This window comes from Penicillium longicatenatum (assembly GCF_028827895.1).
Source record: "Penicillium longicatenatum strain IBT 33135 chromosome Unknown contig_3_segment0_segment0, whole genome shotgun sequence".
Taxonomy (NCBI): domain Eukaryota; kingdom Fungi; phylum Ascomycota; class Eurotiomycetes; order Eurotiales; family Aspergillaceae; genus Penicillium; species Penicillium longicatenatum.
The window spans coordinates 3,171,391-3,188,387 of record NW_026643121.1 but is presented as its reverse complement, the minus strand read 5'-3'; the positions used below and the strand labels follow the sequence as shown (position 1 = coordinate 3,188,387).

Sequence of the window (16,997 nt, the reverse complement as noted above, 5' to 3'; positions counted from 1 at the left end):
TTTTCCGAAAGGAGTAATCGGAGTTTCGGAGTCTCGGAGCGGCTCCAAGCAGACAATGAGTCGGAGTGACTGCCAACATTCCCTAGTTAGTAGAAGGTCATGACAGAGAGATTATGAATCATCCCTCTGTTCATAATGAGGAAATTACTTAAATACTCGCTTTGCCACTCAATTGATACTCATCCGCTGAGCCCGGTCTTCTCTAAACAACCATATCTTGCGAGAATAACAGTTTCTGTGACAATATGCCTCGCGTACTTGTGACAGGTGGTAGCGGCTTCATCGCCACGCATGTTCTCGAGATCCTCCTCGCCCGGGGTCACTCGGTTGTCACAACTGTGCGCTCCCAGCAAAAGGCCCAAGCAATTCTGCAATCCCACCCGGAACTGCAGACAGATCGTCTGGACTGCACTATCGTGGAAGATATTGGTCAGGCTGATGGTAAGGGACATGTCATAGTTGTGGGCTCTTAATAATCACCGATCTGACCTTCAATGTACAGCATTCGACGAGGCCGTTATCTCAGAGCCTCCATTCGACGCTGTCATCCATACTGCCAGCCCATATCATTTTCATGCCAAGGATGCAAAAGAACTACTTGACCCAGCCATAATTGGAACTACAGGTATTCTCACTTCGGTGCAGAAATATGCTCCGTCCGTCAAGCGCGTTGTGGTGACTTCTTCTTTTGCTGCTATCAACAATATCTACGCCAAGGGCAAGGGCAAAGTGTATTCGGAGGTTAGATCCAGACCAATACAGCGGCTTGTTGAGCGATCGCTAATTGTGCATGTTTCAAGGCCGACTGGTGTCCCATTACAGAAGAACAGGCCAACGAAAGCCCTGCCAACGCTTACCGAGCAAGCAAGACATTCGCTGTAAGACCTTCACGTCAGCACTGAGTAATCCTACAACAAAGCTAAGATCCCAACAGGAGCGCGCCGCATGGGAATTTATGGAAAGAGAAAACCCTTCATTTGACCTAACAGTCATCAACCCACCGCTCGTTCTAGGTCCAATTGCCCACAGACTTGCTTCTCTTAGCGGCTTAAATACCTCTAACCAACGAATCCGGGACCTGATTACCGGCGCTTGTAAAGACCGCTGTCCGCCAACTGGAAATTACGGCTACGTCGACGTGCGCGATCTCGCCCTTGCGCATGTCCTAGCGATCGAGAAGCCCGAAGCCGGTGGAAAGCGATTTTTCACCGTGTCGAGCCACTTTTCAAACAAAGAGATTGCAGAGATCATTGGGCAGGAGTTCCCCGAGTTCCTGGACCGATTGCCTTCCGGCCAGGCTCTGACTCCAGGCGATTACCCAGCAGATGGAGTGTATGGATTCGATAACTCACGCAGTCGAGAGATCTTAGGATTGAAATTCCGAGATCTGAAGGAGAGCGTGGTGGATGCTGTACATAGCTTGTTGGCTGTGGAGCCGGAAATTGCTAATTGATGGATCGATAATAGTGGCAAAATTAGATTAGCTTAACCCTGAAAACAATCTGACCACCCAGTGCGACTAGAGCGCTGCGAAAATTAGTCTTTGAACGATGTCACATCTCTTTCTTGTAAAATTATCGATCATGCTGTCTACATTTGCAGCTGATTCGCAGGAAAGTGGGCCTTTATGATGTCCCAGACATGATCAAGCATCTGACCGGTGACAATCGAGATGAACCAAGATGATTCGCAGCCGTAGTATCCAGTGCAGTAATTCAAGGGGTAGTCCTCAAACTACCAGCAGAAAACAGGTATGTATCACAGAGCCATATATCTTATCTCCAATAAGAAGTATGCTAGTCTTCCAACCCAGAGAAATCTAGTGATTGCAAAATACGACCTGCGAGTTACGAGCCTGAGATGCCAGGACCAGGCGCCCAGCAAGTATGCAATACCACACCAATCTGACAAACTGGGTGTCTCGCTCTAAATGCTTCATGTTTCACTGCCCTTGGATTCATCCTCAACTGCCCCAAAATGGAAGACTGTGTGGATCCATGATGCCGGGGGTGGGGCGCTTTATTATGGCCCGCTGTCATCTTCGTATTCCGGGCTCGCATGGGTCATACTTGGCTGAAGTGCTGAGCAAATCCTCCGCCTAGGGGGTTGAGTATTAAATTGCGACTGGCCTATCAACCCACCATATTGGTATGTCACATCGGGTTCGACAGCTAGCCATCCATCCTGCCGTCGGGCCCAGATCCTGCTTCTGGGCGAGGAAAATCAATTGATAAGGGCATTTTAGAGCCATGTTTACTGCATTGTCTATCTACATAGTACATCCTTGTCGAAGGTAGCGTTCAGTCCCCTGACAGAAGCTGTGGAAGTTGCTCAAAGTCTACCGTTGCATCTTCGGCCTTCGGACCCATTTGTTCGGGAAGATCAGAGTTATACCGACGTCTTTGGCACGCAATCAATGTTCTGGAAAGTAAGCCGTCCATGTCTCTTAGTTCGCGCCCGATGAACTCGTGTTGACGAAGTTAATTTCGATCTACAAGGAAATACCCGGGATGATGCGCTTTTTCTGGTTCCATGTCGAGGAGGTCCGGTGACAATGAAATCCCCTAGTCGAACATCCACGTGAAGTCTATTCGCTAATTAACTCATGTGCAGGTGGTCAAAAGTGACTCCTATCAGCAAGACGGTCATCATATTGACTAGAAGGGGGCCAAATGCCCATGGCTGAAGAGCTAGTTGCGTACCTTGCTCGGGAAGTTAGCATACTATACGAAAGTTAGTATGGAATACGGCTGGGGATGCGACGTATTCCGCTCGCTCCAGATCTCCGAGAACCAGGAGAATTATTCTCGATTATGCGCACTCCAATCACGTTTGACGTATCAAGCCCACTTTGGCCCCAATGAGAAAGGCTTTGCAGGTGGCGTTGTCTTGAACTGACTACCAAAGACCATGATGCATATATTCGCGCTCTACTGTGTGTTTCTCTATTTTATGTGATGGACATAGAAGAATGTGGCGTGTCAAAATAGGAGCGAGAAGGCGGGGGGAATACGAGAAAGAGGGGAGGGAGTTTATACTCGAGATTCGCCCGGTCCTGATTCGGAGAAATTGGGCCTTCCACAATTAAACCATGTGGTAAGCGTGGAAAGCCCTACCGTATGTGATGCAGTTCGCATAGAAATGATGCAAGGCATCTGAGCTTCATTCTCGCTTTTCCCGGGAGGATCTATGTAACAATGTCAGATTTCCTCATTTTTAGCCTGATATCATAGATCCTGCTTACCCTTCTAACAAAACCAACACAACTCAAGCAGTCCCGCTTTTTGTCTATCGGGTTCTGAAACACGCGATATGACTCAGAAATCGGGAACCTGTCGATCAGGACCTTGCACCGTCGCCCCGTATTCCAAGAAGGGGCCTGACGGATAAGTATAGCTAGGATGAGGATGCCCGATAAGCGAAATCTTGAAACAATATCAGCTGGATCTGCACAAAAGGAGCCCGAAGAACCTCCTGGCGATAAGCTTTTCCTTCCATCGTTCCACGGTTTCACGTCAGGCGTGTGGAAATGTCAGACCGTCGGAGTCCTTGCATGGGAAACTCTCCGAGGCTACGGGCTGGGGTTGCACAGCATACGATCTTTCGCGTGGCCTGTTTGCTTAGCACCAAGACGGCCTGAAGATACATATAATGACGTGAAGGTGTGCAAACGCAAGGGTCGTCGTCAGAATAATTCTCCCCCGGAGCCACAGCCTAGACCTAGACTATGGCCAATCTGGTTGCCTTTTTGTTTTCAATATGGCTGGTCCTGGCCTGTCCCGTTTGGGGGATATTGAGGTTTAATCAGAATCCTGATATGATCGAAGCAGCCGATCGATTAAATGAAATGGCCCAGAATGCGTTGAAGACTTCGATCAATACGATCATTCAGAATTCTTCTAAGGAGAATAATACATGCACGTTGGAGAACTTGCGAGTCCGTCGGAATTGGAGAGCGTTTACTCCTGCGGAAAAGAAGTCTTACATCAGATCCGTTCAGTGTATGACGAAGGCTCGGGCCATCACCCCGCTTCATCTAGCACCTGGAGTGAGGTCTCGATTCGATGACTTTGTCGCTGTCCATATCAACCAGTCGTATCACGTTCATCGCGACGTAAGTCTCAACCCTCCAACCTTGCAAATTGTCCACCATTGACCATTTCCAGGGCCTCTTCTTTGCATGGCATCGATATTTTATCTTCGAATATGAACAAGCTCTACGGAACGAATGCAACTACACCGGAGACTACCCGTCAGTATCCTACCGCAAAAAATTCACCAGAGCCCAACTAACATAAATAGATACTGGAACTGGGCTGCGGACACTGACAGTCTCGAGAAATCCCAATTGTTCGATGGCAGCGATACCTCTCTCTCAGGAAACGGCGCCCACGTTCCCAACGAACCTCCAATAGGAGCTCGAATCCCAGGCCCATACCCACCACTGTGGCTTCCACCCGGCACAGGAGGCGGCTGCGTCACAAGCGGTCCCTTCAAAAACATGACTGTGAATCTTGGTCCATCCTACCTTGCTGTACCAGGGGACAACATCACGCGGATGTCCAACCCGCTAGACTACAATCCCCGCTGTCTAAAACGAGACCTAACAACGGCCCTCCTGCAAATGTACGTCAACTACACGTCCATCGTGAATCTGATCACCCACAGCAAAATCGTCTGGGACCTGGAGGATAAAATCCAGGGCCAGGAAGACTCACCCGGGTTACATGGTGGAGGGCATTTCGCGATGGGCGGTGATCCGGGTCGGGACGCGGATGCTAGTGCTGGGGATCCGGCATTTTATCATCATCACGGGATGGTGGATCGTATTTGGTGGATCTGGCAGAATATGGATCTGAAGAACCGGGAGTATGCTCTTTCGGGGACGAGTACATTTATGGATACGCCCAATTCGGCGAATGTTACGTTGGACTATTTGTTGAACGTTGGGTATGCGAATGGGAATCAGGGGTCTGTTGTTTTGAAAAATTTGATGAGTACTACTGCTGGGCCGTTTTGTTATGTTTATCTGTGATTTTAAGTTAATGTACGAATAGTTATGGGGGTTAGATCAGGGCGTTAGGCGTTGGGAAGGGTTGATATTCTTTTGAAGTTCTGTTCGTTCATACCAAAATGTTAATCACTATTCTATACTTACTACTGCTGCCCTGATGTAGACTCGCGATGCTAGTGTAAGCTGATGGTGAGATTGATGTTAGCTGAAGGCGATCATTACCCTTTTAACCACGCTAAGCCCGAAGAGGGGTTTCGTTGGGCCACATCACAATAGTTTCAAGCATCAGCGATCAGGGGAAAAAGCAAAAAAGAAAAAAAAAAGAAAATCACAAAAAGTCTTCATGACAGTCGTGGCACACTAATCTGCCCAAAATTATACCCATTCTCCATCCATACCCCATCATGGGTGGAACAGACGCGTCAATTTCCTCACAAATCCTGGAAATCTCAGCCCTCTGTGCCGCTCATTGCCTAATCCCAGGTATACTCCTGGTCACTACTGCCAAACGCTCAGCATGGCGGTACCTCTCTATTCCCTGTCTAGTCGCGATCGCGCACAGATCTATACGCCTGGCCAAAAGCCTAGGGCCAGGTTTCATCTGGTGTGAACTAGCCCGTCTCATCGTGACAGTAATCTTCCAATCCCTGAACCTACTCCTTATAAACCCAAAAGACAGCACCGACCTGCCTTCGGGGACCCATGGTATTATCGCGCGTCTCTACTATGCGACACGACTATTTACTCAACCGCGTGGAATTAACACGCCCTGGCAGATCAAAAATGCACCTGCACAGCCAGCCTATTATACGAAACGTGGTATGACAGAGCCGCCTCGAGGTCGGTTTTTGCTTCGTCATACTGCGATTGCTATTTTCCAGTACTTGGCGTTGGATGTTTTCGCTACGCTTGCGTTGCAGCAGGCACAGGAGCAGATGAAACATCAATTGTTGCCGCCCACTGTCCAGTGGGACTTGTCTGTTGAGCAGTGGATTGAGCGGATTTTCTCAAATTTGGTCGCTGGATTCGTGGTGAGCAGGATGCTCATCGATCTGCACCATCGCGTGTTCTCAATTCTGCTTGTTGGACTTGGACTCGACTCTCCGTCGAATTGTCCTCCTTTGTTTGGACGGGCAGCGGATGCGGGATCATTGAGAGGATTCTGGGGGTATGTCGCCTCATTTCAACTTAGGATGTGTCTGTTGTAAGACATGCTAACAAGCTCCAACAGCAAATTCTGGCATCAATTGGTGCGTGAACCATTTGTCTCTGTCAGCACATTTATAACCCGTGATATATTGGGTCTATCCAAGTCTCCGCTGAAGCGATATACAAACATTACTCTTGTCTTCCTCTTTTCTGGTGGATTGCATGTCATCCTTGATGTCATTCAGGGTATTCCAGGACACGAGTCTGGCGCGATGCTACTATTCATGACAGCCCCGCTGGGTCTGATAATCGAGGACAGCATCAAGAGACTCTGGAGAACCTGTACGGGGACCAGTCGTGCTGCCAAAATTGGCGATGGGGAGGCTCTTGCGCCGATGTGGCAAAAGATACTCGGGTTCTGTTGGGCAATGGCGTGGCTGGGGGTCACTTCGACTTGGTATTTCTACCCCCAAATGCTGCGACCTGAGAATCAGGCCCTTGTTCCATTTAGCCTGGCGAGTCGAATTGGATTGCCTGTCGTGACAGGGGCTGTTCTCGCTGGGGGTGCCCTGATCGCGTTTGTGTTTGAAGTCGAAGTGTGAAATAATGTGGACTTCAGAGATCCAAAATACCTAGCGAAAGCGGCCTGAAAATGCCTAAAAGTTACTAGATCGAGGCATCAAATGACTTTCTTAGAACCCATAGTTCACTGGTAAGAGGCTTAGGCCATTACCTAAGCATCTCATATGCCGAATTGAGAGCCCCGCCAAATATGCAGGGAATATACACGAATATACACGCTAGTTAGAAGATTCATTGTTGATTCGCTCAAGCTGGTGACTGGCCTTGATTCCATGCTCGTGGAGCCACTCGGGGCCGAGTGTCAAGTTTAGTCTCGGGCACGGCGGACTTGCTTGATTTGGGACTGTATACTGCGTGTGAGGTGGAAGTCAACTTGACAAAATCTCGAGGAACACGGTAATGTTATGCATGCTTAAGCGAGCCAACTCATTGCTTTTTGAATTTCCTTGTCTGTTGGGTTCCTATTGCTAGCACTAAGCATCGTTTGCCTGTATATCCGTTCCGAATGCTCCAAAGCGACAGAGTGGACTCTTAACCTCGCTGCGTGGAAACACCCGGGAAACTCGCTACAAATTGCCGGCCTCTTCCTCGGGCTCTGGGCTGTGTTCTTCCCATTTTCCATCTCCCCGCATCGCTCAGTCTAACATCACTGTGGAGAGTCCATTATCCTTGATGGCTATTATGAGCGCGGGATTCAGGTTTGGATGATCCTTTGGCAGTGCCCTTGCAATCACATCGCGCGGTTCAGCACACTCACCGGTGCCTCGGCTATAAAGTATGCTAGTCCTTTCCAGGTTAACCATTGAATTGCTCGGTTCGACGATTGCATTCGGTATTCTCTTTGGCTTATTTTCTGGTACAGTGATTGGGCAGTTTCCAGCGACAAACGCTATAACTGCTCCGCACCGAATGAAATGGGATCTTATGCAGGAATGAGCCTTGGAGCTTTCAGCTTTTCTGGCCCGACAAGAACTTCAATTACGGGAGTAAGGGTCATTTATCATGGGAGTTATCAGCCCACAATGATCTTTGCTCGCGTGTTTAGCTTGGTTGGGGCTATGGTCATTTTTGCGGCTAGAGTGTGTTTCGGGGGATGGAAGTTGGTAGCATGAGAAGGATTTCAGCATGCAGACTGTATATAGCAGTTTCAAAGATTCAATGAGAGATTTAACGGACGAATGGAGACAATGCGCTTACAAGAGGCGAACAGAGATTTTTCGTGGTTGAAGCGACTGTGGCTTACCGTAGGCAGCCATATTACCTCCACATCCCTAATTGAACAGGACCTTGCCTCGAAGAGGCTTTTTATGTTTCTTCTGACAGCAAAGCTTGCTTTGAGCTTTTATTGGTGGTTTGGTGGTCTGGAGAGTGTTCCTGTAGAGCCTCCAATGCTTAAGAGGTAGTCATGATCAGCCTCAATTCTGGACCTTGGTTGTTCAAGACCGATCAATCTAGTCCCACTGGTGAAAATAAGCTTCTATCAATACTTGGCTGCCTCCAGAGTCGACCAGTAATGTCTCAGGTCTACCCCGATCGACAGTTGCAGGGTTACAATTGACCAACCAGACCCAGTGAACCTCTTAAGCTCTCGGGGCTGCCGCCTAAACGGTGACCTGGGTGTGTACGGGTCCCGGTATCACAGGGGTTGGGAATCTGTAGGGCTAAGTACTGAGTAGTCTATACACTTTAAAGTTTCGATAGCATTAGCCCCCTCGCGATATTTTCGCTGGGAAGCCTTTCAATCACATGCCACCGTTAATTGTAATGTATTCCTGATAGATTGAGTGTCGTTTCTCAGGAATGTTAAATCAGTAAAAGGATGTGGATCTACTTGGTCCACATGAAAACACTAGAAAGACCATAAGGGTCAGCCTCGCCTCCTGAGCAACCTCAGAAGTGGGTCTCATTTATTATTACAGGGCTGACAAGGCTACAAGTATAAGTCCAGAGTCTCAGTGGAGCTCAATCCCCATCTTTCTCTCCAAATTCTTTCGTTTAAACACCAACCACCACTCACTTTCATATTCGCATTGTAAAACCTGCGCGGGTGTCTTCCATCCACGCTACACCTCTCTTTTCTTAATTTCCTTGCCTGCCTGTCTTCAGTCCACTACTTTGGGTTCACCACCACAATGCCACTTATCCCACGCCACAATGAGTTCCTGTTGAAGAAACCATTGGAACCAATATCCATCCTTGCTCCATTTTCCGCTCTCATTCTTTCCATCACTTTGATTGTTGTCTTCGTGGTTCGCTTCTACATCCTTGAAGGCTTTCTCATAAAATGGTACTACGGCGATGTCTATACGGACCTCAGTGAGGTCAATCGACGCGGCTTCATCAATCACCACATCTCAGCAGCAACGAAAATTGTCATTTTGGTTCTTGCAGCATACCCCTTTGTCTGCGTTACCTTTGGGACCTCGACTTTTCACACACCTTTCGCTCATGGCTCCATTGTAACGCTGGGCGATGTGCTCATAGTGGCAGCGCAAATGCTGATTGGCATGTACATATTCGAGCTCATCTACCGCAGCAAGCTATCCCCTGTCGCTGTGGCACATCATACAGGGACAATTCTCATTGGGCAGTCTGCCATCGCCATTAGCTTGAAGCTTCTGCGTGAACCGGATGCAGATATCGAGTTCATTCTGTGCACCGTTTGGGGTGAATGGCCTCCCAATCTTCGGTTTCTATTCTTCTCCGACCTGATCTAATATTGATCTTCCTTCTAGGTGCCTTCGATATGATCGCCGAGTTCTTTCCCCATGTCGCCATCATTCTCTACCGTGTTTATCCTGACCGCCACCACTTCCTCAGCCGCGTATTTCTCGTGTCATGCATTATAACGGCAATTGGTACAACAGGTGAAACGATTGTCACGATGTGGCTATTTGGCAGCCTTTGGGAACGGTGGCAGATTGCCTTCAAGGTCGTCACCCCTCTTTTGCACGTTGCATTTTCGATTGCGCAGATACATGGCAGTCTGGTTTTCTGGCGCATGTACAAGAGACAGCAGAGGTTTATTCGGGAGGAAGAAGAGGGCGAGAGTATGCAGGAGATTTCAATGAATATCTCTGAGACTTCCAAGCCAGCTAAGGCCTTTGTGTCTATGCGGTTATGATATCGGGCTTACTATAGTCGGGTGCTATGCAAAGTTCAAACTTTTGTAAAATAGACTGGGTTCAAAATCAATACGAAGGTGCCAATTTTGAAACGCTGTTTTACGGTAAACTGGGCGCGCAATGTGAAAATTTGAACATCGAATTGTGCTGCTGACTTTGATGCATATCAATCATAAGGTGTAGCAAAATCCAGGGAGCCCTTCAATAACCAAGGTACCCTTTCTGACTCTCCGATTTGATATGTGGAAATGTACAGCGAGTATCCCTGCAACCAGGAGAATAATGATATTGCACCTGTTACAATAGAGGTCAGTATCGAGATGAGGCAAGGAATTTGCGTTTCCAACCCACACAATGGAGGCCATCACGCCCGGAAAGAAGTTTGGTGCATCCTGAGACCGGTAAACCACGGCTCCGATGATACCCCCGATCCCTCCAAAAGTAATAATGCTGGCGCTGCAGAAAGCCCGCTTCCATTGGCCACGGATGTTGTTGGCCTGCCAAGCAAGTACAGCCGGAATCGTAGAGTTAGCCCCGGCCGCAACGAGGAAGATACCAAAGTACTGCACGCCGGGGGCAGAAACCCATTCCAAGATACACAAACCGACAATGGTTTGTAAAGCATTATAAATAATAATCGGACTTCGAATATGCCATTTGTCTCCTGCCCATCCCTGTGTATACATCAGCAGACCGGCGAAGAAGTACGGCGGCGTGGTCAGAGCCTGTGAAGCGCCAATACCGAGGCCGAGTTTCTGAGATAGAATGATGGGTTGGAAGAAAGCCATCGCATACGCAACAACAGTGCTGCATCTATAGTGGCTAGAGTCAGCCAGAGAGACAAGGAGAGGAAACGGCCGAGATTCAAAACCCACAAGAATATCAACCCGAACCCCCAAATCTTCAAGTCCAAAGCAGGTGCCAAAAACGAAGAAAGCGAAAAGGCCTCATCATCCGCATCGCTTCGATCTCTGTCAATTCGACGAAGAATGAACTCAATCTCCCTTGGGGACAAGAAATTCCGTGCCTTGTGGGCATCCTGTGGAAAGTTGATGAGGAGCCAATAGCCAACCACAGCAATCAAACAGGTGAGAAGGCCTTCCATGACGAAGATCCATTGCCAGGCACTTAATCCCCCAAGCCCAGCCATTTGCATGAATCCGTAAGAAAGAACACCAGAGAGTGAAGCACCGATTGTGCTCAAGAGGTAGAAGGAGGAATAGCGCTTATGTACGTCATCTGGCCTCGTTAACTTATGTGGCGTTTGTTGAAGGAACGGAATGGCTCACATCTCGAGTACCACACCGCAAGGAGGTAAACTGCTCCGGGAAAAAGACTTGCTTCAAATATCCCCAGGATAATGCGTAGCGCGATCATCACCTTCCAGTCATGGACAAATCCAAAGCACTGACAAGGTCAGTAGAGCACTAGATCCACGTCAAAAAAACATACCATCATGACCACGCCCCATGCAAAGGTGATTCCTGACAGGAAATGGCGAGGGCCGACCTTGCGGACGAGGATAGAGCTTGGAAATTGAACAATCACGTAGGGGATGAAGAAAACTAAGAGAATGATGGACTGTTTTATCAGTCTGTTTGACCCATGAGCTATGAAATTGGCTTAAAGGGACTAACATATCGTGATTGGACTTCCAAATCGAGATCTTTCGTCATCCTAGGAGCTGTCAATTAGAGTTCTTGTTGGAGGAGAGTCCGGTGCCCACCCTGCAATTGCTGCATTTCCCAGGTTAGTCCGGTCGATCAGACTGACTGCAAGAAGCAGGCCCAGTCCCGAAATAAGCCTCCGATCAGTTTTATGAATAATATGGCGCTGCTCCCGAAGAGTGAAGCCTAGATCATCATCGACGGCAGGTGATGACTGCGACTCAACATGTTCGATTTCTTCTTTATGATCCATTTTCATGTCCAATGAATAGTGTGGAAAAGAATTGACGAAGTAGCCAGATCTGCAGGGGTCCAATGTTATATTGACATCTCGGCTCTCTCACTTCGGTATATTGGAGATCCAAACCTGGGGTAAATGCGGGGTGCCGAACCAACTTCGGTATATTCGGTAGTCGCCGAGCTGCACCAAGGAAACTTGGAAGAACTCGGTTATTCTGGATGTTTAAATAGGACCATTGCTCATGTGAACCTCTGCAGCATAATTCCTCTTCAATTTGTCTCATTACCGTTCCTACCATGTCCGACTTCCAAGACACCTCCCGTGGATTCCTCGGCACTCTTGAACCAGGAATCATCAAGACGCTGTCCGGCGAGACAGCGTGGGATAATGACGCGTATTCCTTTCTGTCAAACGGCCAAGAATGTCCGCCGACTGTTCATCCGAAACTATGGCGACAAGGCCAACTCACTGTCAAACACGGCCTCTTCCAAGTCACAGAGGGGGTCTATCAAGTCCGTGGCTTTGACCTGTCCAACATGACCCTAGTCGAAGGAAAGAAAGGTGTGATAATTATCGATCCTCTTGTATCGAACGAGTGTGCTGCCGCCTCATTCTCGCTGTACAAGAAGCATCGCGGAGACCGGCCTATGACCGGCTTGATCTACTCACACTCCCACGTCGATCATTTCGGTGGTGCAAGGGGAGTCCTTTCGCCGGGAACGGAAGATGCAATTCCTATAATTGCCCCAGAGGGATTTATGGAGGAAGCGACCAGCGAAAACATCTACGCAGGACCGGCAATGAGGCGAAGAGCGAGGTACATGTATGGATCAACATTGCCCCGCGGCGTGGAAGGCCAGGTTGGATGCGGATTGGGGATGGCTACATCGAGAGGAACCACATCACTGATTCCGCCCAACATGCTGATTTCCAATACGAATGACGAAAGGGTAGTTGACGGCGTTCGGATCGTATTCCAGATGGTATCGGGCACCGAGGCACCGTCGGAATTCAACTTCTACTTCCCCGACAGCAAAGCGCTCTACATCGCCGAGTGCGCAACGCACTGCATGCACAACATATCTACTCTCCGTGGTGCGCTTGTCCGCGATGCCAAAGCCTGGTCGCGCTATCTCGACGAAAGTCTGGTATTATTTGGGGACCAGGCTACTGTCTTGCTGGCTGGACACCATTGGCCTACCTGGGGACAAACCGATATCACCCGCATACTAGTTGAGCAGCGTGACATGTACGCATATATGCATGACCAGACCGTTCGTCTGATGAACCAGGGTATGACTGGGGTGGAAATTGCAGAGACGCTCAATCTGCCACCAGCACTCGACAGCGCTTGGCATCTACAAGGCTATTATGGATCCCTAAGCCACAACATCAAGGCCATCTATTCGCGTTACATGACATGGTTCGACGGGAATCCCGTTAACCTCTGGAATCATCCTCCGGCAGAGGAAGGCAAGAGATACATCGCTTGTATGGGCGGTATTGACAAAACGATCACATTGGCTGAAGAGTTCGCCGCTAAAGATGATCTACGCTTTGCAGCCACCCTCCTGGGTCATGTTGTTGCCACCGAGCCTAAAAATGCCCGGGCACGTAGTGCACTCGCCTCCGTTTTCAAGAATCTTGGGTTTGGGGCGGTTAATGCAACATGGCGGAATTTCTATTTGACTGCTGCAGAGGATCTGGCTTCTAAAATCACAGCACAAACGCCGCAAACAGGCAAGATTGAAGATCTGAATCCCTTGCTCAGCGTGGAGCAATGGCTATGCGCCATCTCTGTTCAAGTTGATGGGATGCGTGCAGCTAGTAAATCCATCGTCATTGATATCACACTGTCAGACCAAGGTCAGGACTGGCGACTTATTCTGAGCAATGGTGCCTTGAGTTACCGCGAAACATCTTCCAATACATGTCTTGCGGAGAAGTCGGGACTGCACTTGACCGTGACCAAGGAGGAATTGAGGAGCCTGCTGATGTGTCGAATTACGCCGGAAACTAAGATGCATAAAGGTAATCCGAAACTGTTCCGAGATCTTCTGCAATTCTTTCCCTGGGGAAGCAAATCTCCCTCGGAGAGTCATCTCTAAGGAGTGCGTAGTCGACTCCCTATTCTTCATATCATTCAAGCATATATTCAGGTATACGGGAAAAAATGAGACTATCAAATTCATCCGAAGACGGTATATTGTTTTCGAGGAAGGTTCGTAAGAAATAGCGGTCATCAAGGAGTTGAAGTCTAGTGGACCAACAGGCTTCAATAAATTGAAGCTTCCATAAAGCCAAGCTGGTATTCGTGAAAGATCCAGTCCAAGTCATCATTGCCTAGGTCGATCATCCGCCCAATAGCCAATGAATCAACATTCTCCTCACTCCCAGCCTCCACATGTTGTATACGAGGGCTTAACGAGCTAGGGAACGGGAACAAACCTCTGAGGTCAGCGTGAGGAAATAGTCGGGTCCATGTGTCGCCTATATAGTCCGAATCCAGCGAATAACCCGAAGCATGGCCAAGCGAATTGATCTCCTGGTGGCTTCTAATGACCAATCGCTCAATAATACCCAACAGAATTCTCACCGGCGGCCATTTCAAATGCATGTGCCGTAGAGCGGCTATCAATTTGTTTAGCTCTTCGGTACAGAGCTTATCTTTGCCTCGACAGGCGGCATTTTGCTGAATTTGAGGCGCGCAAGCTACCATGAGAAACCAGTTGTTCAAGGGCATCAGGTAGTTGATCTCGTCTCGGAAGTTAAGTTCTTCGAACAGATGGCTGATACAAGACGATGCCACTAGAGACGTCGCCGATGCTGTGGTTGGTGGAAGTGACCCTCCATATAGACGACAAAGAACAACGATACAAACGAAGTAATTGACATGTAGCTCGCATATATCTCGCCTGAAGGGACGGCGATCATGGCCATCATAGAGGCGTAGTTGAGGGGGTAGGTTACTGATCCATTGCCTTAACGATTGAAGCATGGCTGTCACCTATCGATATAAATGTGTGAGTACTGGGTGAGTCAGAATTCATATTCAAATGACGAGGTCAAGTCGAATGTGAGTTGACGAATACTTCTCAGGGCAGTGGGATATACCTCTACTTGTTGTGATTCGCCCTGCTGGCCGTGGTGGTCAACTATCTGGCCCATGATCACATTTAGTTTCACAAATTCTATGAAGAGCTCGGCTTGAATATTTTGGCACTCAAAATCGTCAAGTCGTAACGGCCGTAGGTCCATTTCGGCGCTACGGATCACGGATGGACGTCCAAAACAAGCGCTTTGAACTTTATCCTCTACCTAGTGAGGTATTAGTAGATGAACGAGAAATTATACACCGTGGAGAAAATACGAAGAGAAACCACATCATTCGACGCGCACTTCCAGGATTTGTGAGCTTCGAGTACGTAGATTCGCGATGTAGACCCATCTGGTAGGATAATCTTGTTGCCATTCCTGTCCATTGCCATGAGCAGTCCAAGGTGAGAACATTTGGCGGAGTAACGTTTCGAAATATCAGAAGGCAAAGGGCTTTGAGCGTATTACGATGATCCATTTCGTAGTTGGCATACAGCAATGCTTTCGCTCTGCAGTAATATTCTTCGCTTTCTTCGAGCGGGGATCGAAGACTTGGGTGGCGCAACAGACTGCCAATCATACAGATGGCTTGAGATACGATCATTGATGGCTCCTCTTGGTGTAGATCTGCTCTGTCGACAACAGGAGCTCGGTGATAAATATGTTTAAAATAGGCATCTGTAAATGCATCGACTTTGGCTTTCGGTGGCAGGGACGTTGCGTTCATTGATTTCAAGAGCTCACTGGAGAAGCGGGCATGAAATGCCCCCATTGGTTGAGGTAGTGGCTGTCCAGGATCAGTCTCCAAAGGAGACATGAAAGATAACTCACCCACATAGCCTGGCGGGTCAAATGGTGTTGAGGAAGCCGAACTCATCCCTTGATTAGATGGAATATTAGCAGGCAGTGCTTCGTGGCCATTCTCACTACTTTCGAAAGATTGCGCAGTCAGCGATCTTAAGGGCGGCCCGGCGGAATTGGTAGTCCTGGCAGGGTATCTACTGCGGCCGCGACGTCTGTAGAAAAATGAGAATGTGTAAAAAGGAAATTCGAGTGAGCTCAACTGGTAACCGACCGACAAGTCTGCCGACGCCTCCTGCAATTCCCGCAGACATCTCCTGTCTGATCGAGGTCACATCGTACCTGGAACCCGGTCAGTCTGAGTTTTGTACTGAAAATGGGTAGTGGCATACTTTTCGAGCATGGCAGTTTAAGCACACTATCCTGGCGCGGTCAGGTGGCTTTTGCTTTTCCAGCATTGATGCAGTGATGATGCTAGAATAAAGACAATCTATTCAATCAATGCATCTGCAATGCATGAAATGATGAGTTCCCCGCGTGGGTTGCTCCGCTTCGGATCCACCATTGACAGCCGAGGCTGTCGCTGGTGGCTCTGATTGGACAAATGTGGACCCGCCATGGGTAGAGGAGTGCTATACGAAGTGCATGAATTGTAGCAAATAGCTAAATGAATGATGTAATCGTCCGAAGATTGCACTGTGTTAAATGACATATTGGCTCGGGATGGCAATTGTTACCTGTGACTCAAAGCATAAGTTGATATCAGGAGTTGAAGTCACCCAATTGTAACAAAAAAATCAAAAAATCAAAGTTTGCCTGGTTTGTTTTCAACAGTATGGCAACTTTTTGTCCACATTTTGTCTGCTTTGTGATGCGGATCCTTGCGTCGTGGGTCTGCGATGCTCATAGTTGCCCGGGGCGATGTGCGCACAAATTCTACTCCAAAGATAAGAACATTCAATACCTCAAAGGCAGCTTCACTCATTGTTGCATTACCATTTCCGACTTCTTGGGAATTAATCACAGGAATGGTGATCGATTCCAAGGCTAGTATCAGAGAAAACCTGGTAGCCAAAGCTGAAGTCTTTGAGAAGGCATGCAAGTATGGCATGGTGATTTCCGCTCAAATTGATGCCTACGTGATCAAGAGTCAGAGAATTATTTTTAGAGTGAGTCAGTCATCTGAGTAGGAGGCCTGAACTTGGAACGCAACAATTTGCGCGTAGGCTAGAGGGGAATTTGGGTAAGCTTTCATGTTTCCAAAGTCTCAAGGTCAGAAGCTACAAGAGTTCTACGGTGGGAAAAGAGCATATCGAAGGGTT

General features: G+C 48.3%; 7 protein-coding genes across 7 annotated transcripts; 5 read left to right on the top strand and 2 right to left on the bottom strand.

The window, feature by feature from the left end:
- Positions 1-245: 245 nt before the first annotated feature.
- N7484_006540 (SDR family oxidoreductase) lies at positions 246-1,453 on the top strand (the record flags this gene model as incomplete). Its single annotated transcript, XM_057116958.1, has 4 exons — positions 246-441; positions 503-741; positions 801-878; positions 935-1,453. 4 exons carry the CDS (start codon positions 246-248, stop codon positions 1,451-1,453), a joined length of 1,032 nt encoding a protein of 343 aa, XP_056972841.1.
- A 2,364-nt stretch (positions 1,454-3,817) lies between these two features.
- N7484_006539 (tyrosinase family protein) lies at positions 3,818-5,035 on the top strand (the record flags this gene model as incomplete). The annotated part of the gene is made up of 3 exons (XM_057116957.1): positions 3,818-4,114; positions 4,167-4,252; positions 4,303-5,035. 3 exons carry the CDS (start codon positions 3,818-3,820, stop codon positions 5,033-5,035), a joined length of 1,116 nt encoding a protein of 371 aa, XP_056972840.1.
- Positions 5,036-5,418: 383 nt separating this feature from the next.
- Positions 5,419-6,765, top strand: N7484_006538 (wax synthase family protein; the record flags this gene model as incomplete). Its single annotated transcript, XM_057116956.1, has 2 exons — positions 5,419-6,182; positions 6,246-6,765. The coding sequence occupies 2 exons, from the start codon at positions 5,419-5,421 to the stop codon at positions 6,763-6,765; spliced, it is 1,284 nt and encodes a 427-aa protein (XP_056972839.1).
- Positions 6,766-8,877: 2,112 nt separating this feature from the next.
- N7484_006537 (uncharacterized protein) lies at positions 8,878-9,869 on the top strand (the record flags this gene model as incomplete). The annotated part of the gene is made up of 2 exons (XM_057116955.1): positions 8,878-9,412; positions 9,481-9,869. The coding sequence occupies 2 exons, from the start codon at positions 8,878-8,880 to the stop codon at positions 9,867-9,869; spliced, it is 924 nt and encodes a 307-aa protein (XP_056972838.1).
- Positions 9,870-10,040: 171 nt separating this feature from the next.
- N7484_006536 (phthalate transporter) lies at positions 10,041-11,790 on the bottom strand (the record flags this gene model as incomplete). Its single annotated transcript, XM_057116954.1, has 6 exons — positions 10,041-10,683; positions 10,746-11,109; positions 11,160-11,277; positions 11,323-11,451; positions 11,508-11,547; positions 11,597-11,790. 6 exons carry the CDS (start codon positions 11,788-11,790, stop codon positions 10,041-10,043), a joined length of 1,488 nt encoding a protein of 495 aa, XP_056972837.1.
- Positions 11,791-12,074: 284 nt separating this feature from the next.
- On the top strand, positions 12,075-13,886 carry N7484_006535 (alkyl/aryl-sulfatase; the record flags this gene model as incomplete). Its single annotated transcript, XM_057116953.1, has 1 exon — positions 12,075-13,886. The coding sequence occupies one exon, from the start codon at positions 12,075-12,077 to the stop codon at positions 13,884-13,886; it is 1,812 nt and encodes a 603-aa protein (XP_056972836.1).
- A 167-nt stretch (positions 13,887-14,053) lies between these two features.
- N7484_006534 (fungal specific transcription factor domain-containing protein) lies at positions 14,054-15,646 on the bottom strand (the record flags this gene model as incomplete). Its single annotated transcript, XM_057116952.1, has 3 exons — positions 14,054-14,785; positions 14,893-15,043; positions 15,135-15,646. The coding sequence occupies 3 exons, from the start codon at positions 15,644-15,646 to the stop codon at positions 14,054-14,056; spliced, it is 1,395 nt and encodes a 464-aa protein (XP_056972835.1).
- Positions 15,647-16,997: the final 1,351 nt, after the last annotated feature.